We start from the raw sequence: 22,327 nt of genomic DNA, 5'->3' as shown, positions 1-22,327 counted from the left end.
TATTCTATCCCATAAACATGATCAGACACCCACAGTTTGATAAAGGGCTCAAAAACCTATATCCAAAACATAAATATAAGTTACAGTTGTTAATTATTGCAGGAAAATAGTCTCGGCGTTGCCATAAAGTAAGAGGACAAAAAACAAGTGTTGGGGCAATAACTGGACCAAAAACAGGCAGAACCAAATGTTTAGTTGAACTTAATCTTGTTTTATTCCACAGAAAAGAACCAAACCAAATCTGAAACACAAATACTTTATTTGAACATCCCTCAACCAAAACAAACAAAAGATTGCACGATGGATTGGGCTCCTTCGAAACACCACAACTCTTCAAACCACAGGACTTTTACCCTCCAAAGTAGATCAAATATAAAAACATGGCAGCCAGCCTCAGAGCTGCTTGCTTCAAGAGGCTTAGTTAAGCGCTGTGCAGATTCACAGATCTGCAAATCATTTCAGCTTCCAACTGGGCATTGACACATGCGCAAATATTAGCAAATCTGAGCAGTCTAGTTTGGGACAACCCTCATGAATGGGAACTGCAGTAGGAGCTAGCTCTATGTATACCCTCTGGATTCAGTGCACTAACGCACACACTACTTGATAATAGCAAAATAAAAGACACAAAAACCGCATGTCTCTTGGCCTACTGTTACCACTACTGAGAGTAGAGTGCCAAGGTAAGAGGTCACTGAGGGCAAATGAGAGGATGACCCTGGGACCCTATATCCCTCCTCGTCCCCACAATGTCAGAGAGCAGAGGTGTGGGGAAGCTGTATGGCACACTGAAGGTTAGAACTACTAGGGCACAACATACTAGCCTGGCTCCAGATCTGGAGGTGCCGTCTCCTGTGCCAACATGTTTGGCATGGCAAATACATAGGAGCTCTAAAGCACATACAGATCTGGAACCAGGGTGACAACAGCACAGGGAACAGCACAAACTACACACAAAAGAACACAACACAGATCCCAAAACACAACCTCATCCCCAAACAAAATGAACCACATTAACGCCACATACGGTAACATAAGACCACACAGGCCCATGTAGCCAAGCCCAGCCTCTCTGTTAGCTAGAAGGCCCGGGGGACACGTTCACTGCCCCCCCCCCAGCCCCCCACACCAAGCGTCCATATGAATTATTGAGTAGAACAATCCGCAGCACAATAATCCAGCCAAGAGCTTCTGCAAACTTGCCGTGCTTTACATGCACACACACACACATATGCGCACACACACACACACACACACACACAGACACACACACACACACACACAGACACAGAAACACAGAAACAGACACACACATGCACATACACACACACTCACTCACACACACACACACACACACACACACAGACACAGAAACACCGAAACAGACACACACATGCACATACACACACACTCACTCACTCACACACACACACACACACACACACACACACACACACACACACACACACACACACACACACACACACACACACACACACCTCTCTTACACACTTGTTACAGCCTTCAGATTCACAGTTTATACTGTGTATACTGCCTTGTGGTCCTTTTGACACCTTGAGAGGACTAAATAGGTAGACATTTTAGTCACCATCACCTCCTTGCTCTTACAGTGAGTGCAGATGGACACATTTCTGGTTGCTTACTCATCAGAAATCCTCCTGAGCTCAAATTGTACACACCAGGAGGGCAACAGTGAAGGAGCCTGGCAGGAAACAGAGAGGGGCCAGGAGCCAAGAAACAAAGCATGAAACTAACATTGATTAGACCCACAGTGGTAGAAGACAGAATCACAGTAATTGAGCCCATGAGGTGGTCCATACACAGAGGATTTTAACACATGCACAGAGGATTATAACACATGCACAGAGGCACATACACAACCTCAATCTCCCTCTCTCTCCCTCTTTCTCACGCACGCACGCACGCACGCACGCACGCACGCACGCACACTCCCTCCATGAACTCCTGCTGAGCAAAAATACCATTTACTACAAACAACATAATAATAGCTGTGAGCCAAACCTCCATTTTGGGTTGCCAATACCTCCTCTCTCCTCCCTCTCTCTCTTTCCCAGTGTCTCTCTCCTCTCCAGGCTTGGGTTGCCAGTTTCAGACTTACCTCCTTTTCCACTAAGTGACTGGGATTCCCCTAATCTCTCCTATGTGACTGACTATAGCATTCAAAAGAGTATTTTCTTCGTCAGTAGAAGAGAGACAGCGTGGGAGGGGGGATTCCAGCATGATTTCTAATGTAACATGGACCACACAGTACAGGCTGCAGTGCAATGGTGTGAGTGAATCACTCAGTTGGGCGGGGGAAGCTAACAAGTTGATCATACCTAAGACCATGGCCATCCCAGCCAGAGGGCAGGAGGCAACGCTATTAAGGACAGTTTCTCTAAATGTGTTTAAAGGTGTTCATCCCTGAAGTACTGAACATATCTCATAGCACTGAACACTGGTTATGCTATTGAACCTGCAATGCTGAACAACACTATGTCATACAATAAGGTATATCAATACAGTGCATACAGTAGCATTCATTGTGTACAACCCTGCTGTACTGTATGTCAGTGAGTGTTTGTGTCCAGGTGCTGATCCTCCTCAGAAAGGGGTCTTCTTTGAAAAGCCACTCTTTCTCCCCTGTCCATCACACACTCACACTCATTCTCTCTCTCTCTCTCTCTCTCTCTCTCTGACGGTGGGCCTATTCAATATTAATGCTTCTGCTCTGTTGGTTACTGTGGGGAGGCATTTGCTCTTCTGACATCCGATCCCTGTATTTGTGTGTGTGTGTGTGTGTGTGTGTGTGTGTGTGTGTGTGTGTGTGTGTGTGTGTGTGTCAGTTGCTCTCTCTCTCTCTCTCTCCCTCTCACACACACACACACACACACACACACACACACACACACACACACACACACACACACACACACACACACACACACACACACACCCAGGCGAGATTTCAGCCAGTAACAACATAAAAAAAGAGAAAGGGGAGAAAAAAAGTGCTTCCTGTGAGTAATGAAAAGGAGGTCAGAGCCTGAGGGTTACGGTGATGGTTTACACTCCACTCAATGTAAATGCTTTGACATACAGTACTAGGCTCAGCCAGACCTAGTGGTGCATTGACATACAGTACTAGGCTCAGCCAGACCTAGTGGTGCATTGACATACAGTACTAGGCTCAGCCAGACCTAGTGGTGCATTGACATACAGTACTAGGCTCAGCCAGACCTAGTGGTGCATTGACATACAGTACTAGGCTCAGCCAGACCTAGTGGTGCATTGACATACAGTGAGAGGTTCAGCCAGAGCTGGTCTATTGGTGAATGCACAGTGTTTGTGGACAGCAAAGACCTGTGAGGTGATATTATCTTTGGTCCTCCTCCCCCCTTTAAGGTTTGGTTTAAACAAGATAACACCTTATTCAGTCTCCTGTTTTAATGCTAAGGTAGCAAAGGACATCATTAGCGTTCTTATGAGCAACTGTGCAGTCAGACAACCATGACAATACACAGAACCCACAGAACAGTGTAAACACGTGAAGAAAAAAAGACTCAAGAGACAGCCCACAAACATGAATGGTAAATAGTAATACAATACATTTCTATTGTTAGAAGCAAGAGTCTAGCCTAATTCCAAGATATCCCAAATACTAAAAACAGCAGCCAAAGGCAATTACAGGCTTCACTAGAGCCTATTTGAAGTGGGGGTAGAGTACTCCATCTATCAGCCTATACAGTACAACACTAATCTGGGATTACACCTCCTGTATTTAAACAAAACAACAAACAAACTGTGTTTTATTTGCCAATCAATCATCAATAAACTGTTTGGAATGTGGTATTTTCTGCACCCCCCCGAGACAACACACACCAGGGAGAAGAGCTCTGGGCCAGTCATAGTTAGCACCCCTGGAGCAGTTAGCATTTAAGTGCCTTGCTCAACGGCACAACATCTGTGGTAGGCACCTTATATATGATGCCAGCAACCCTCCAGTCACCAGCTCACATCCGGTGGGGATCGAACCAGCGACGCACCGATTGCTGGCCGGCCTCTCTGACCGCTAGGCTATAGGCTACACCACTTTATGCTATCATGACCAAGAAAATGTGAAGTACACACTCTCTCTTCATTCGTCCTAAGTGCCTAGCAGGTGAATTTCCATGTGAATGACATTTCTGCACAAAATATAGGGTTAGGATTAGACTAACCCTGCATTGTGAAAATGTAATTTAAACTCAATCTGAGGTGAAATGCAACCATACCCACTTACTGTTAGACTTGTGACACTCCTTCCTTCCTCTCTTCATTAGAGTGCCATGACTGGATAGCTGAATGACCAATGATCCAGTGGTAAAATCAGTGACTGCAATACCTCAAGGAAGGTAGAAAAGAGATATGAATTTGCTAAAAGACTCTGATATAGTGTCTGACTCTGGAGATAGTGTCACCTCAATCATCACAGTCCAATCACAGAACCATGGTGGATATGGTGAATTGCGACATCTCCATTGACAGTCAATGTGGTCACAACCAGTAGATTTGAATGATTCAGACCAATGACCGTTCATGTGGCGGCAGATGACCCCCGGTCACTGTGAGCTCTCGGCTGGGGACACAGAGTAACACACGGCACCTTAATCTGGATTAACAGCTAAATTAGAAGTGCTGGTTTAATCCTCCATTGACAAACCCTGGCCCATTTGATAGCAACAGACCATTCAGGCCAGACTAAAGCACCACCTGCATTATTGTCTTACTTTAGGCAGGAAGTTAAGAGTGTAGGACTTTAATGTCTGTGTGTGTGTGTGTGTGTGTGTGTGTGTGTGTGTGTGTGTGTGTGTGTGTGTGTGTGTGTGTGTGTGTAATATAGGTCACATGCATGCTCACTCTTTATCAAGCACATACACCTACACACAACTACACACACATATGCACACACACACGCGCGCGAGCGCGCAGTAGGTCTTTACTGCAACAGCGCAGGCATAGATGGGCTGACTCAGCCACACCGTACAAGAGGGCTGGCTGTCAAATACTATGGCAGCAGAGCAAGGACATATCAGTCAGATAGTGCTAGTTTCTGCGGGCTTAAAGAACTAGGTTATATAATACAGAAGCTGCAAATGTGTCCTCCTTTTCCCGGGGCAGAGAACACTGACCAACAGCTTTACAGAAGCTTTACCTGCATAATTCGGACCGATTCAATATTTTCTAAAACCACAGAACTAAGCGTGCAATTTTGCTTGCTGCATGATCTCTGTAAACTTACTGCTTGTTTGTAACAGATCCTAGCCTACTCATACTGTTTATTAAATAACTGAGAGCTTGCACAAACACGCACGCACAGTTGAACACAAGTACGAGCGCGCGCGCGGTCACACAGAGCGTGAGAGACAGAGAGAGACAGAGAGAGAGAGAGAGAGAGAGAGAGAGACTGCAAAGGATAAAACAAGTTTCAGATAAACTCAGATAAACTCACCCACTATGGTGGATCCGTCCAGTACGGTGACAAAGTAATCAAAAACAATTCATGAGCGACGACAATCAATAACTATAAAGCTAAGTGTAGAAGCTATCTGTACACTTTATAACAGAGCCAAGTCGCTAGGCCTAGGCTGCTGTATAAATGTCCTCTCGGTATAATGTCACAAATTTAGGCGACGCGAAGTCATGGAGCAGGCAAGCGGAATCGACAGCTGAGGCCAGCATGAAAAGCGCAAGACATTTCTTTTGATGGACAGGTCGTGCGTTGACTCACAGCCCGAGTCACAGCGTCGTGCCCCGCCCACGTCGAATCGACGGCCAATAGTCGCGAGGCAACGCGAGCATCATCAGAAGTTTTTTAACCGCGTGCAATTTAAAGCCACTGTCAGCAATATTTTCCAAAATGTCAAATAATGAAATATGCCACTTGATTATGATGAATGACTTCTGAAAACGTCACTGAATGTAGCCTAGATTAACCGCTTTACTTTATTATAGCTAAAACCACAAGATCCGATTACTCAATTGTTTATGTTGTTTTTAGGGTGCTTTGTGATGATGTATAGATTCAAATCATATTTAAAAAATGCTACTCCCCTGGAATGTAATTCATTGAGCTACAGATATGTCATAGAAATCAAGGAATATTTACATTGTGATAATGTATGCTCCATTGTTTATGTTTTGTTGGTGACGCCTATCCAGAAATCACTGAGTGGGGCTTTACATTTTTACCATTTAGTTTCCAGAATGTTCAAGTTATAGTTAGCAGGCCAGGCCTACTACCATGCATAGGATATGTCAACCCAGAAGAAAAATGGGTGTATTGGCTTTTAGTTAGTTTACATGAGTTTAGTAATAGTATAACTCTATTCTAATAGGCTAGGCTTGCATGTCTCTAATGCTGGGCTTATTGTGAACCTATTGTGGGAGCATCAATTGTATAGTTTTGCATTCACTGGAGTGATCTATTTTTAGTCTATGCTTAGATGTATTTGACTGTCTTGGTTGTAACTTAACTGAGGAGAGATCACAATGTACTACACAGTTCCACCACAGGAGAGAGGAGTTCTCACAGGAGAGAGGAGGGGGAACAGTTGTGTTTTCTGGCATTTTGTCCACAACCCTGTACTTGGCTGACTCTATTTGGGCTCTACGATGTCAGTCCTCAGCCACACACACAACAGGAAGTTGGAAGGGGGATGACAATGACACATATTGTTACAGATGCAATAGCAGTATGAGAACAATCACAAATAGAGCCGTGTGTGTGTGTGTGTGTGTGTGTGTGTGTGTGTGTTTGAGAGAGTGTGTGTGTGAGTGTTTACAGGTATGTAGAGTAGTGTGCACAGATAGGCTGTAGAAGCAGGAGAAGTGTACACACCTCATTCCAGGTCAATCCTCAAAGCATGGTCTGTCTATTATGTCACTGCCTGTGAACAACCTGGAAGACAAAATGACTAACTTCTTAGCCTACAGAAAACATTTGAAACATTTTAAGTAACATATCATGTAGTCAAAGTTCCTCTCCAAGCAAAACCTTGAGTTGAGCTGCAATTCTTACCCAAAAGGTCTGCTGAGAGACGCTTAGCTGAATATACAGTAGGGGGTTATACAATACATGGGTATATACAATATATGGGTGCAGACACAAGAAGCATGCAAGCTTTTCTTTGCTTTTAAGTAGCCATTTATTGATAGCAACACTTAAGACCAGCCTATACTAACGTTTCGGCTGGGCTTTTTTCAAAGAAAGCTTGCCATAAACATTTAAGTAACAAACAAGACACAACATATCAGAAGACCGCTGAGAAAATCACCAGGACTCCACTGCCCTCCCTGCAGAGCATCTACCACCGCAGAGTCCACAGGAGAGCCTCCATCCTCAAGGACCCCACCCACCGCCAGCACGGACTGTTCACACTTCTACCCTCAGGCCGGAGGTACAGAAGTGTTAAATGCAGGACCACCAGACTGAAGAACTCCTTCTTTCCCACTGCCACCAGGCTCCTAAACAACCCATAGGAGATTAAGACTAATATAACCTTACTACCTCATAACCAGTTTGCATAATTGCACTGCTACGTTTGCACTGTTTATTATTATTATTGCTGCTATTTTTATTTTATGCCTTAAATTTTGCTGTCTTGTACATTTGTTTAGTATATATTGTATATTCTTTTGTATTGTATATTTTACATTGGTTGGCATTCTGCGGACAGCAAAGCAAGAATTTCGTTGTACAGGGAAACATGTTTTCTACTGTGCACATGATAATAAACACTTTGAATCTTGAATATGCAGAGCGAACATTTGCTTAGGAAATGTTTACATATTGAATTAATCTATCAGACTTGCAACATTTTACTACATACAAATGAAAGGAAGCTCTCTTGAGTTGTAGCATTGAGTTACAACATTCTTGTTGTTTTAATATATGCATTACCTTAATTGTCTTAGTTGAAAGTGGAGTTTCCTATTATGGCAATAATAATCTTGAAGGTAGGCCATTTAGCTATGCAATGGCGCCCTCTTGTTGACAGTATAGATCCAGGTGTTGGTAACTTCCCCCTCCATGCAATCTGTATGAGCTGTATCACTTCTATCCATCCACAAGTGTTGGGTTGTGTAACCTAAATGTAAAGAATAAGCCATCTTTGGGGTAAATGTAATTGATCTATTGGTACTCGGCTACTACTGCGCATTACCATTGTTACAGTGTGCAAGATTCACATTCAGAATATGATTATGAAAGATCACATTTCATCAGTCACACTTGGATACTTAGGATAACATTTCTGCAATGTCAAGTACACATGACTCTTAGAATTACAATGTATACCCGAATAAGCTATTCAAGCTGCATACAATTACTCCATACAGGGCTAGTGCGCAATGTTGAATGGATTGCCATGGTGCGAGGAGCGTGGGGTACGTAAACCCCGTGTCTCCACTTTGGCAGCTGCGCGTGTTATTTTTGGAAGAAAGTATTTCGGTGATGTCTCATCGGCCATATAAAGCACATATATTTGGGGGTTATTAAAGAATGGTCGTGTCTTGGAGTTACTTGGGGTGCCTTGTACTGATGTATTTTAATGTATGGAGCACTTTCACCGATTACAATGAAGACTAGACATACACCCCGTCTCCCACATAAAACATAATATACTTAATTAGACCATATGCTTTGCGAACATTTCATGTCCATACGATTGACATCACATTGGACACATGTTAGCCTATTCATAACGAATGTGTCATGGTTAATGTATTTAGGTCTAATAATATGATGCCAGAGTGTGCTATAATTACGTCACTTTTTCTGTGATTTCCCCTCTCAACACGTATAAACTGAAATGTTCATTTGCACACCCTAGCAATTTTCCCCAGTGTTGCATCATTTGGTATTGGTACTATAGGCCTAAAGTATTAGGGTAAGTGCGCATGCCCTGATATTTTCTGTTATAGCAGCTCTCTCACCATTGGCGGAGAAACACGTTGCGTTTGCCACCACGAACAACCCAGGCAGCAGCCTTATCTGAAGCCTACACATTTGTGAGCGCACCCACGCTGGTCCAAGGAACGGGCAGTTCTCACACTCTCCCTGTATTCCTATCTTTATACAATTGCTGCACGAAATGGAGAAGAAAAACGAAAGTAACGGGCACACAGTGGCCAACTCCATTCCCTCCGACAAAACCTGTGAGATGAGTGAAAAGAAAAGCTTTAAAGACACGTTTATTGTGTTTATGAACAGGAATATGTTGGTGATATTGACGGTGTCCGGGGTTCTGGTCGGCGTAGGGCTTGGAATGATGGTCCGGAATATGGACCTAACCCGGGCGCAGATGACTTATTTCGCCTTTCCCGGAGAGATGCTACTGAGGATGCTGAAGATGATCATCCTTCCCCTGGTCGTGTGCAGTCTTATCTCGGGTGCCGCCAGCCTGGACACCCGCTCATTGGGGAAACTTGGAGGAATTGCGGTCTCCTACTTTCTGGTGACCACTCTCATTGCCTCAGCAATTGGCGTAGCTCTCGGGTTCATTATTAAACCCGGTGTCGGCGCCGGGGCTCTGAACACAAATAATCTGGGACTGGAGAGCGTCAGTAAAGATAAGGACACCACTGACTCGTTTTTAGATCTTGCAAGGTAATGGGATCATAATGTTCCAGTTGTTTATTATTACGGCAATTCTTGGTGAAAATGTGAACGCTCTAGAAAGGAATGAAAGCATTGGCGAGATGACACAGTGGGTATAGATCAGTGCACTATATGTGGATATATCATATCCTCAGGCGCAATAGTTTATGGGTCAGGTGAAACACATGAGAGCTCCGACGCATGCCTACTCCACGAACCAGCTTTTAATTACATGGCACTAAGAAAAAAGGGAAAGCCTGCTTCATGCATCATGACGCTTTTTTTATGGCAGCAGAAGAAAGAAAAATAAAATATTTTATCGTTCACTCATAATGTTGTAGACCTAAATATATGGAAAGAAAATTAGAGAGACAAAGAGAGGGTCCTCTTCAATGCAAGATACATGCAACCCATATAACGTGAGGTTCTCACAGACTACTTTGTGCGGTTGCCTGTCTGTGGGTCTGAGAGAAAATTGACAGCTGTTAAAACAGGAGTCATTCAGAACAAGAAAACACGTCTGCAGCCCATACAGTCGCACAGCTGGCACTGTTCACATGTGTCGCAAACAGTAAACGTGCCACTGTGCACACGACTGAACACTGTCTCTAATCTGTGACAATATTTTATTTTATCATTCCTGAAGTATCTGTGAACTATTGAACATTTTATAAATATGAGAATGTATGACACACAAAAAATACGTTTTCTTCCACAGTCCAGCTGTTTTTTTCTTTCTCTCTGGCACTTAGTTTAATCAATTTACAGAGATGATCTAATTGAGATCATAAATAAATGTTTTTACAAGGTAGACCTGCCCTACTAACTGTGTCTAATGTCCAACACAATGTCACTAGTTAGTAAAAGAGTGCACACACCTGGTTTCTCCAGATGGTTTCTGTGTCCTATTCAAGAGTGCAACTTGAAGCTGTGTGTTTTCGGTGAAAGAAATGTCACTCTATGCTGCCTCATTAAAAACAGTATTTAAATGATTAGTGCCTTTCTTAGCCTCTTTGATAAATGGGGTAATTTTGTTATATAATCATAACTTTTAAAATCAGCTCACAGTGCAAGGGGCTTATAGAATAAAAAATCATGTTGGCTGTTGCTGGTGATGGTTGCTCTGGGTAATCCAGGTTCTTACCCTTGTCATATGATGCAAATGAGGAGGTTAAATAGGGACTGAGTAAGGGTTCACTGAGTGTTCAATGGAGAATAAAAGTGGGGTATGCTATGTTTTTATGCAAAGGAGTAATCAGATTCCTAAAAAAGTGAGAGGCCAGCATTTTCAGGATATAACATAGGCTGTATGGTTAACATGGAAAAAAGTCTTAATATCCAAAAGCCATAGAACCAAATGCAGAATATAGTGAATCTTTGTTGTTGGGAATTTGTGGTAAGTTTGCAGTTCTGTAGTTAATTATTACATCAGGGTTGCTTTGTGGCAGTTTAAATCTGAACCCTATATCTGAACCTGTTTGTTTTTTGTTAATTATGAACTTCAACACAGCTGCCTAGCTCCCAATTTCACTCAAATGAGAATACATTTTGAGTTGAATCCTAGGAAATCTCACAGAATGACACTGACAAGGACATGTTTTTACCATTCCACTCTTCAGTCTAGAATTTTGTTGATGTTGTGTAATGTTGTGTTTGGGTTTTTCAGATCTTGTGCACGGCCTTGTAGTTGAGGTTGTTCCACAGTATTATGGCTATACCTTCCAAAGCTGATTTGTTTTCTATTAAATTGTTAATCGTTTCTCTGGTTTTTGTTTTCTCCTACAGGAATTTGTTCCCAGCAAACCTAGTGTCTGCGGCCTTCCGCTCTGTAAGTCCCAATATTTCTATTTATCTCTCCATTCCTTCCTACAGTTCATCAGAGTTATTTAGAGAATCACCCCCCACCCTCACCCACACCCCCACACCCCAACCTCCACACCCCAACACACTCCGCTCTTCATTTTTACCCACTATAAATCCTGGCCTTAGTATTCACAGCTTCATGGCTTCTCTAATGAAGAGACTCCCAGAGTAAAGAGTCTGCTGCCCTCCCTCTCATCCCTCATGCCTCTTACCTTCCCCTCGCCAACCGTTACCATAGGGAAACCATTCCATTCCAAAGAGCCTAGCAACCTGTCTCGGCTCGTTGCTCTTTAACACGGCCTGGTGGCTGCCTGGTCCCGTTTCCTAGAATTATGTGAGTGTCTGCTAAGGCTTAAAGAGGGTCAGGAGGGTTCAGGGTTAGGGGAGGGACGCACACAGGCACATATACATACACTCAGTGACCTCATCCAGACCCAAACCAGTGAGTAATCAAGTCAAAACTAGCTATTGAGCTCAATCTAGAGAGCTTTGGAAGTCCAGTGGGGCCAGCGAGTGCACTGCAGTGGTAGGGTTTCCCCTCTTTCCCTATGGGCTCAAAGGGCTACATAGAGAGAAAACTGCCTGGATGAGGTCCAAAAGGGGATTAATCCAAGAAAAGAGAGAGGGAGATTTACACAAGCTGACATTCTGCCCAAAAGATGTCTCAGGCAGTCAGCACCATGTGAGACACTCTGGGCGCAGCCTCTGTCATCTGAATCCAGCGTGGTTGAGAACTCTATGAGGATTAGGCCGTCCAGGGTTCGCTCCCACACTCTCCAGCTCTCCACAGCTGCCAGACCCATTCTACCCCATTTTTAGTGCTCCTATGCTCGGCTGCTAGTCTGCCTCCTAAGCCTTCCAGCCTGTTGGTCCCAGTATGTTTGACATGTGGAGCTGCGGGTCCCCACACTTGATTTGATAAAGTCTGTCCCATAACCAAAGAGATTGGAGTGAATTATACTACAACTGAACACTATCTGTGAAGAACAGGAAATCAAAAAGGATTAGGAAAGGAAAACATATCACATATACCTAAACATCAGATTGCTAGTCTGATTGCCATCATTCTCATACCCTGGTGTACCGGAGGTGTGTGTGTGTGTGTGTGTGTGTGTGTGTGTGTGTGTGTGTGTGTGTGTGTGTGTGTGTGTGTGTGTGTGTGTGTGTGTGTGTGTGTGTGTGTGTGTGCGCACGCGTGTGTGTGTGTGTGTGTGTTTGTTGCCCACAGTGTTGATTGTGTGTTGTGTTGAGTGAGTGGCAGGCAGGGGGTAAGCAGTAGTGGGGGTTCCCATCTCACATGGGGGTTTCTGAGAGAGACCTGGGATTCAATGGTGGAGGGGAGAGAGGAGGTCACTGTTATTGTCAGTGAGTGTAGTCTGCCAGATCCTCTCCAGCACAGCTCTAAGGCGGCTTTGTTGCTGTGCTGGCACAGAGCCCACTAGGAACACTCCGTTCTGACTTAAATGACTAACTTTATTAGCATAGAGAAAGACTTTGCAAACTGGCATACCATAGATGAGAGATGTTGGGTCTGGTTTACAAAAAGGTGTTGGCACCTGTTATTTGTATTTAGGGAATTTAACAACATAGAAAATGATGGGAAAAATAGGGAAGAAGCTCTAGAATGTAGAAAAAGACAGTTTAGTTATTTTAGCTTTATTTTTGTCTTTCTAGTTCCCTCCCGAAAATAGCATGCAAATGCTAATGACATAAAGCACTAAAATATAATTAGTTAATTGTTTATGAAATAATAATTTGCTTCCAAATCATAATATATTTTTTATCTCTCCCTCTGTTTGTCACAGTATGCAACCGACTACAAGATGGTCGCTGTGGGAAATGACACCAATGGAACCACCATTTATCAGAAGGTACAGTACCAGACAGACAGACTGTGACATCAGTCACACCATAATAACATCACTCAGGCCAGGTTATTGGAACACATAACCTAATTTTTACATCATTATTAATATACAGTATATATCACAGCATTGCTTGTAAGAACTACCCGTTCCACTGCAGGCCATTATTCTAAAACAGAAGTAGCGATTCTTCTGTGCCAAACCCTCTGGTATCATTCTATTGAAAATGGTTGGAGTGGCTATGAATGAATACCTATACAGGACATTTTATTTCCATGGCTCTGATATCCTGTACAAAACCAGACAGATCTAAATTCAATGGGGTGGAATAGTAGTACAGTAGGTCAAATAGACAGACTGTTAAACCAGGAAGTTTGTGAACAGCATTTTTGCTCAGTCTGTTATTTGGCCATCTGTTTGGAAGAGCATAATAATAGGGTCAATATGGACACTGAGTGAAGCAACTAAACACACTGATAACCAGAACGTACGTGAGAACTAACACACAGAAATCAAACACATGGATGTGTTCAGACATTACATTCATGGCATTTAGCAGATGCCTTTATCCAAAGCGACTTACAACAAATACATTTGTTTAAGTAAGTGAATCATCTATCCATCAGTCATCATAAGAAAAAGTAATCTATGGTAGGACCAGGGGCTATTGGCAGTGTTATGGAAAATACATTCATAAAACTATTTTCAGGTTATACCCTTTCATATGACTGATACAACTTGTGTAACTCCTGTGATTACATTTTCTCTTGCCACACCTCTAAAGTTCTATAGCCATTGTTCTGAGAAGCACTGTATGATTTACCATATGAACAGCGGTGATCTCTGAGGGAGTGATGAGAGAGAGCAATAATGGGGGGACAGGCGCATCCTGCCGATAGGTGTGAAATGTTGAATGGCGATTAATCAGTAAGAAAGCGCTGATTGATCAGTGAGAGTCTCCCCATTGTTCATTCTCTCCCGCCCTTTCTCATGTAAGCACAAGCCCATCAGCCGATAGCCTTGGCGGCGCCTGGCATTATGTTTAAACTGTATAAAAGACGAACCTTATCATTGTCTCTTCAGCCTTGCTCTGAACGGACCCCCAAATCTACACTGGGCTACTGTTACGCTCTTGTCTCTTGTTTGCAAACAATAAATACCGGACTCAGATATTGTGGCTACTCAGAACTTGTTTCTTGATTCTTACCTCCGAAGAGCTAAAGTACAGAGTGGTAAATCCTAGACTTCCACCACAGCAGTCACAATGCTAGAAGAAGGAAGAATTCCTTTTTTTTTTTTTTTACAAGAGAGAAACTTGTACAGGTGGGTAGTGGGGATGAAGAGGTCTTTAGGAGGGACAGTTAAGATGTAGCCTGAAGAGATGGGTTTCCAATCTACAGCAGAATTTAGGGAAATACTGATGTTACAAGATCATTAGTAAATCAACTCTCTGTGTCAGTAAAAAGGACTGCCTGCTTGGAAAGGTTGGGAATATGTCTTATCAAATCACTTCATAGACTTTTATTTATTTATTTATCAGCCCAGCCGGTATTATTTCACTTTCTAGACTTATATATATATACTGTACATCTGGGGGGCATCTGTTTCAACATTTGTTTTATGTGACTGGCTCACCTGGCTAGCTTTCCAAACAAAATAAATGCTGCACATTCAACCACACTCCTTTGCTAGATTCAAAGTCATGTTTCTAAGAAATTTGCTGGAGAAAAATGTGAAAATTGTTGACAGATTTATTGTTTTAGTTTCAAGTAGTCATGCTGGTTTCAGTAGTCCACCCGGGTGGTGGAAATACAATGCACCAAAAAAAAACACCAGTGCTTGAGCCCAAAAAAAAGTCTGGAGTGGGACTGGGACTCTCATGGAAAAGTGCCATCTGTGCCAAATAATGAGCCAGGCATCACTGTCTGACAGATTGGAACAAGAGGAGGATTCAACAACGGACTAGACCTGCCCCCTCCGATACTCATCACTCATGTCCCCTGTCTCTTTGCTGGACGTGTGGTCACCCGACTAATACCTGATCTGGCTTCTCCCTGGTTATCTCTTCCAGCCCTCTTGGAGGTCACAATGAGATTGGGGTCATTTATGGTTGTATTTGAAATGGCTCTGGTATTGTTCAGATGATGTTCCAATATTGTTGTGATATGGTTCTGTTGGGTCGTAGGTCCCCATTGGTACAGACACAGATGGCATGAACATCCTGGGTCTGGTCCTGTTCGCCATGGTGTTCGGGGTGGCACTGAGAAAGCTGGGTGCAGAGGGCGAGGAGCTCATCCGCTTCTTCAATGCCTTCAATGAAGCCACCATGGTGCTGGTATCATGGATCATGTGGTAAGTACGAGCCTATATGTGATAAACACCCAGATCAGTTCTATGCACTTTTGAGATTGATCAAATGAAAAGCGCTTTACAAATAAAATGCCATAATCCACACAGTCTTATTAAGACTTTTTAAAGCACGTAGGCTTAATTGTTTTGGCTAGTTTCCCGGACAGAGATTAAAACAACTCTTGGACTAAAAATGTATAATGGCAACTCTCTATGTAGATAATTTCTAGTCTAGGTTCAAAAGCACTAAAAATAAGTATTTTAAACTAATGTAGTACCCAGTATAGTGATGCAGGTCTTTAGATTGAGGACAAAATTGAGGACATATTTTGTGGACATATTTGAGTGCTTTTGTTCAGTTTCCAGTTTGCCTCTATTTTTTCCATTGTAGTCTAATGAGGACGGCACTGGTGCCAGTACGTTTCTCACAGCCAAGCGAAATCACAAACAGTGTCTGTACCTTTCTATAACTTGCCATTTACATCAAAAATATAGACCTGGTTGAAAAAAAATCTGAACCCATCCTTTAATCTAGGTCTGGGAAACTGGCCCATTATATTATTTGACATGCAATACATAGATATGTACTGTATACGTTTGGTACAGAAATAAGAGACCTGCTTCAGACTCGGGAGCTGACTACTCAGATGGTTTTTGACACTTTAGCATTCCTCCTCGTGTTTACCTCTCAGGTATGTTCCCTTCGGCATCATGTTCCTGGTGGGAAGTAAGATCGTGGAGATGGAGGATGTGGTTCTGCTGGTCACCAGTCTAGGGAAATACATCTTTGCCTGCATCCTGGGCCACATTATCCATGGGGGCATCGTTTTACCCCTCATCTACTTTGGCTTCACCCGCAAGAACCCATTCAGCTTCCTGGCTGGCCTCATTACACCCTTCACCACCGCCTTCGCCACCTGCTCCAGGTACAACATCACGTCACAGTAAAACAGTTACATCACAATACAGTCAGGCTACACCTGCTCCAGGTACAACATCAGGTCACAGTAAAACAGTTACATTACAATACAGTCAGGCTACACCTGCTCCAGGTACAACATCAGGTCACAGTAAAACAGTTACATCACAATACAGTCAGGCTACACCTGCTCCAGGTAAAACATCAGGTCACAGTAAAACAGTTACATCACAATACAGTCAGGCTACACCTGCTCCAGGTACAACATCAGGTCACAGTAAAACAGTTACATCACAATACAGTCAGGCTACACCTGCTCCAGGTACAACATCACGTCACAGTAAAACAGTTACATCACAATACAGTCAGGCTACACCTGCTCCAGGTACAACATCACGTCACAGTAAAACAGTTACATCACAATACAGTCAGGCTACACCTGCTCCAGGTACAACATCACGTCACAGTAAAACAGTTACATCACAATACAGTCAGGCTACACCTGCTCCAGGTACAACATCACATCACAGTAAAACAGTTACATTACAATACAGTTAGGCTACATCTGCTTCAGAGGACAGTGTAACATCATCAGGCATAACTTACTTCAGATAAAGCACCATTACATCACAATACACTCAGGCTTAATGAGCTTCAGGTAAAACTGGTGGTGGTGGTTATTCAATTATTGCTAATTGTTGTTGGTTATTAGTGTGTTGTGGAAAGAGAGAGAGATGAAAGAGTCTATTTACCGTTCATTAACTACCAGTCCGACCAGTCTCCAAAAGTGTTTATAGGGTCTACTCGTTGTGAGGTATATCGTTGTGCTGATATAATTATTCATTTTATCTCTACAAGATGATAAATATGGGGATTTTCATTCAGGACTTCTATAAAACTAATTCCTACATTGACAAATGCTTTGAGTTCAATACATTTTTATTTTTGCCATGCAACAAAGCAACAGGATTTTTAGCCTTTTCGGAGAGAGAATGCCTTTGTGATGTTGAATGAATTAATGTTATTTTTCACCAAAAAGACAAATTAATGCACAGTCTGTGATGTTGTGATATAGTGATGTTGCCTCAAAAGCATGGTGTCAACCGAATTTACAGCCAATGCTCACAAAACCAACCACTTCTCAGCACAGACCAACAGCTCAAGCCCGCTAACAAACAAATCAGTGAATGTACAATTAGAAAGAAAGCCAATGCAACCTTATTACTCAATCCTGCCATTCTGAACCCTGTATTAGGTACCAGGCTTTCCCTCAGAGTCTCTGCTGTAACCTAAACCTTTGGCCAATTTCTACCAACGTCAATCTACAGACTCTGGACTTAACTCTTAATCCAGGGGCTGCAAGGACTTTTTGTAGGGGTTTTAACTCTGTATGGGCGTGTTTGTTGTAGTTGGAGTTGCAGATCAGTCATGCTTTTTCTTGAGGTAGCTGTCAGTGGCTTGACTCTTCCACTAAACCGTTTGTTGTACTCCTTGCACTACAGATATGTAATTAAAACCTATTGCTATTTGCAGGTAAAAATGATATATTTGCTCCATCATTTACATTTGGTGGTGTCCCAGTATGTCAAAATCATTGAGTGGGGCTTTAAAGACGAGCAACATGTTTGGGCCGTTTAGTTTATGTGTGCTTATTAAACCTGTTCCCTCTCAACATGGTCAACATCGACACTGAGAGAAGAGTGGGTAAACACACAGAAAAGGACAAGAAAGTACCCCCATAAGAAGAAACACACAGCTCAGTATGGCACATGTAGGCCACAGACCCCAGGGTTAGAGAAATACTGATGTTTAAGAATAAGGCCAATAGTAAATTAACTTGTTATTAATTAACTGATACATATAGATACAGATCTGTAAATGAAATCTCTCTATAGCCTCTCTCTTCCTCACACCTTCTGTCTCTCCTTCTCTCTACCTCCCCTCTGTACTCTTCTCTCTCACCCCACTGCTCTTTCCCCCATTCTCTCTCTTTCTCTCACCCTGCTTCTCTCTCTTTCTCCTCAGCTCGGCGACCCTGCCCTCCATGATGAAGTGTGTGGAGGAGAACAATGGCGTGGACAAACGTATCAGCCGCTTCATTCTGCCCATCGGTGCCACTGTCAACATGGATGGGGCCGCCATCTTCCAATGTATTGCCGCCGTCTTCATCGCCCAGCTCAACAACGCAGATCTTAACGCTGGGCAGATCTTCACCATCCTGTGAGTGGGGGAACGGTTACATAGTTCAGTTTCTGATGCTGGTCTCCTGACATTATGGTGATGAGGAGTATCTTGAAGAATCAGCAGTTGAGCATGAACCGTGAAGAATGAAGTCTAGATGTGTGGTGCCTGGTGTTGGGTAAAAGGTTAGGGTTAGAAGGGACAAGATAGTGTACAGCCTCACTGTACAGTATATCTGCCTGCAAAACTTTCTCTGTTACCTAGGGTTGAGTGAAGGCCCTGAATCAGGATGAGTGGTACTGGAACTTGCTTTACCACTAAGAAATACAAGTACCACTTGTCCTGATTCAGAGCTAATATGGTGATAACTTAGACATCTGCTATACCTGTCCCATTAGCAACAGATTTGGGAACACTTTTTTCATTCTAAACCAACATCTCTGGTCTGATGTTGAGATGGAAAGCAAGATTATTGTTATGGTTATGTTATGGTACAATATATCACACATACCTAAATGAGTTGAGTAGTAAAGTCTACCGTTATCTAGCTTTCCCCTGCATTAGTTTGATGGAGGTAGGTGTGTGTCTGTAATGTTCCCCTGATCTTTGCTGTATGTTGTGTTGTGTCGCCACAGTGTGACAGCCACTGCGTCCAGCGTTGGTGCAGCGGGTATTCCAGCTGGTGGCATCATCACCATCGCCATCATCCTAGAGGCCATCGGCTTGCCCACCAACGACCTGTCGCTCATGCTTGCTGTTGACTGGATTGTGTGAGTAACGCACGCACACATTCACACCGCCCGCACGCACGCCCGCCCGCACGGACGCCCGCCCACCCGCCTGGACGCACGCACGCACGCACGCACGCACACACACCCTTCCATACTGTATGTTTACACATACAAAGAGTGACACACTATAGACTAAACACACACATATTTGCATACTGACATAAACTGAACACACACAATTTATTGATTTTCAGACAAACAGATTAAAACACAAATACTGTATACATTGGGTAAATTCAAGACCAGGCTGTTGCATTCTATTACCATATACTGTACTACACCTCCTGTAGCATAAACCTTCAGTAGACCCACAGTATACAGAAATAGATGTGCTGTACATACCAACTGTGGTTATGTTTCAAGACATACAATATAATGTATACAGTATTAATAGTGCCTGTGTGCATGTAGCGGTGCCAACACATTCTTGTGTAACGTGTGTTTGTGGGCACAGGGACCGCACCACCACAGTGGTGAACGTGGAGGGAGATGCTCTGGGGGCAGGGATCCTCCACCACATCAACCAGCAGGAAATGAAGAAACAGCAGCAGGAGACCCAGGAGCTGGCGGAGGTCCGGGTGGAGGCGGTGGCCAATACCCAGGCAGAGGAGGAGACTTCCCCGCTCGTCACGCACCAAACCTCAGGAGACCACACGGAGACCCCAGAAGCCATCGAGTCTGTCCTGTGAACTCTGTAAATGTTGTCCCCTTTCTCCTTTCTCTATGGTAACGATATGGCTGCTGACACGATACTGAATTGACTCCTTCATACCTGAAGAGTTCACCAATCATTTCACCTCTTAAAGAAAGGTGCCATAGCTAAAATTATTGAGGTGAAATACGGTGTTGGTTTGTACGGTGGTACATCATATTTAGAGTTTTCTAAGTCTTAAGACTTTTATCTTCTGAAACTGATTTCTGACCAATGTCTAATTTGTGGTAAGAGTGTGTTTTGTTTCCAAATGGAACTATCACAAGGTTGAAGTCATTGTGAGCTCATAAGAAAGATAGTGAGGAGAAATATTGACAAACTGAGTTTGTTTGTCTGTTGGCTGTTGATACACCATCTAGTATGTGAAACATTAACCCCTCGGAAGACAAAAGTCAGGAAAAAATGTGCTGTAAATATTCCTTATTAACCAGAGTTTTCTAAATTCTAAACCGACTGATCACAATTGGCAACTACGGCATAGAAAATATTTGATTTGGGACCACAGGGATGTGTGTTTACTACTGTAAGAGGAAATTTGCAGGTTAGATCAGGCATTACACACTCCATTATCCCCAAATGTTTACAGTACTAAAGCCAGCAAGGGCTATCCTTCTTTTCTTGTGAGTGTGCTCAACTGGAAGGTAGACACACCACAGGGAGACTTCCTGTTTACAAAATCAACACCAGAATTAAAATCTGCCAAGGCTTCTGACAAATCTGCCAAGCTTTCTCTTATTCTAGATGTTTATAAGCAGGAAGTTGACCCACTGGGTATCATTATGTTGTATTCTGTATAGCTTCAATGTGATAGTCCTGTCAAAAAATCTAACTTTGTTGAACTTTTACAAACCTCAAAAGTGGTCTAATGTCAGCCATACTTTGACTTTGGAGTAATGACTATCTTTAATCACATCAATAATGCCCTAGAACCTTGTGGGCCCCTTTTATCACAAAAACAAACTAATTGTTTTGGTGAAACAATGAGGGGAATCTTCTTAGAAAGGAAGCAGAACAGTCGGTCTGTTGGACATGAAGGAAACTGCCAAAGTTCTCATACTGTAGCAAGGCGGCGGTGGCCGTGGGCAGGCAAGGGTGGGTCCAACCCACCCAAACGTGCGTCTTGCTCACCCAATCAAAAGTTAAGAAAAAAATGTTTTTGTTGATATTCCGGGGGCGTGTTTGAATGTTTAATCTCATATTTGTATTTACTGTAAGTCCATATAGTATGTCTATCTATTCAGTGCTTAAGCAACGTAACCCCCCCCCTCCCCCTCCCCCGCCCCCAAAAAAACTAAAACAAAATCAATGGCCCTTCCAAGGTGATGGTTCTGGCACCGGGCCTGTACTGTAGCTAGAAACCTTTTTCTTGTTGCAAGATTTAAGGATGGAAATAATTATGATACAAAAGTATTTACCACTGACACCTAGAGGCCAAATGCCTTATTGTTATAGAGTGCTCTCATGAGGATGGAGTATGTTATTTATTTGGGGCCCAAGCCAGTATGGCCAGTTTCATCTTCTTTGTAAACTCCTATAAGTGGTCAAATGGATTTGGTGAATAATCTTTCATGCTGGTTGCCATACATGATTTACCCAGTGATTGTGCATGGAATAATTTGGATAATAATTTTATTAAAACAGATTTGAGGTATTATGAATGGAAGGTTGTCTATTGTGGGAAAATCTAAAAGATGTTTTATATTGACATGTTTTGAGTGAATGAAGTGAAGGTTTGTGCTCAAACAACTTAGAAAAGAAGTGCATGCCACTTTCTCCATGAAAATATCATACTTTACCAATATTAAAGCATGATGTGACATTTTCAGTCAACATATTTTGATATTGTTAGAATAAAGTATATTATTTTCTATATTGAAATATGTTGTCAGAAGATGTGGGAACCCCAGTCATATCTATAACAATGTTAAATTCTAAATCAATCTGTGATAACAAAATTACTGTGTGCAACATTTTATGGTCTGATAG

General features: G+C 42.8%; 2 protein-coding genes across 3 annotated transcripts in view; one reads left to right on the top strand and one right to left on the bottom strand.

Annotated features, from left to right (window-relative positions):
- sertad2b (SERTA domain containing 2b) overlaps nt 1-5,722 on the bottom strand; it is a 27,267-nt gene extending 21,545 nt beyond the window's left edge. The window contains exon 1 of the mRNA XM_083696105.1: nt 5,513-5,722. The gene's annotated coding sequence lies outside the window, so the exon portion shown is untranslated. The remainder of the gene's footprint in view (nt 1-5,512) is intronic.
- A 9,864-nt stretch (nt 5,723-15,586) lies between these two features.
- On the top strand, nt 15,587-20,458 carry slc1a4 (solute carrier family 1 member 4; the record flags this gene model as incomplete). Of its 2 annotated transcripts, XM_083696228.1 has the most annotated exons (5): nt 15,587-15,741; nt 16,431-16,664; nt 18,683-18,877; nt 19,474-19,608; nt 20,084-20,458. In XM_083696228.1, the coding sequence occupies 5 exons, from the start codon at nt 15,602-15,604 to the stop codon at nt 20,316-20,318; spliced, it is 939 nt and encodes a 312-aa protein (XP_083552354.1). In that variant the 3' UTR covers nt 20,319-20,458. The 2 variants fall into 2 exon arrangements, with proteins under 2 accessions (XP_083552354.1, XP_083552355.1); XM_083696229.1 differs by lacking the exon at nt 16,431-16,664 and having other exon boundaries at nt 15,602-15,741.
- Between the last annotated feature and the right edge of the window lie 1,869 nt (nt 20,459-22,327).

The sequence above is a fragment of the Argentina silus genome (genome assembly GCF_951799395.1).
Source record: "Argentina silus genome assembly, chromosome: X".
In the NCBI taxonomy this organism is placed as follows: Eukaryota; Metazoa; Chordata; class Actinopteri; order Argentiniformes; family Argentinidae; genus Argentina; species Argentina silus.
The sequence above is the reverse complement of the archived record's forward strand: the minus strand, read 5'-3'. Positions and strand labels throughout refer to the sequence as shown.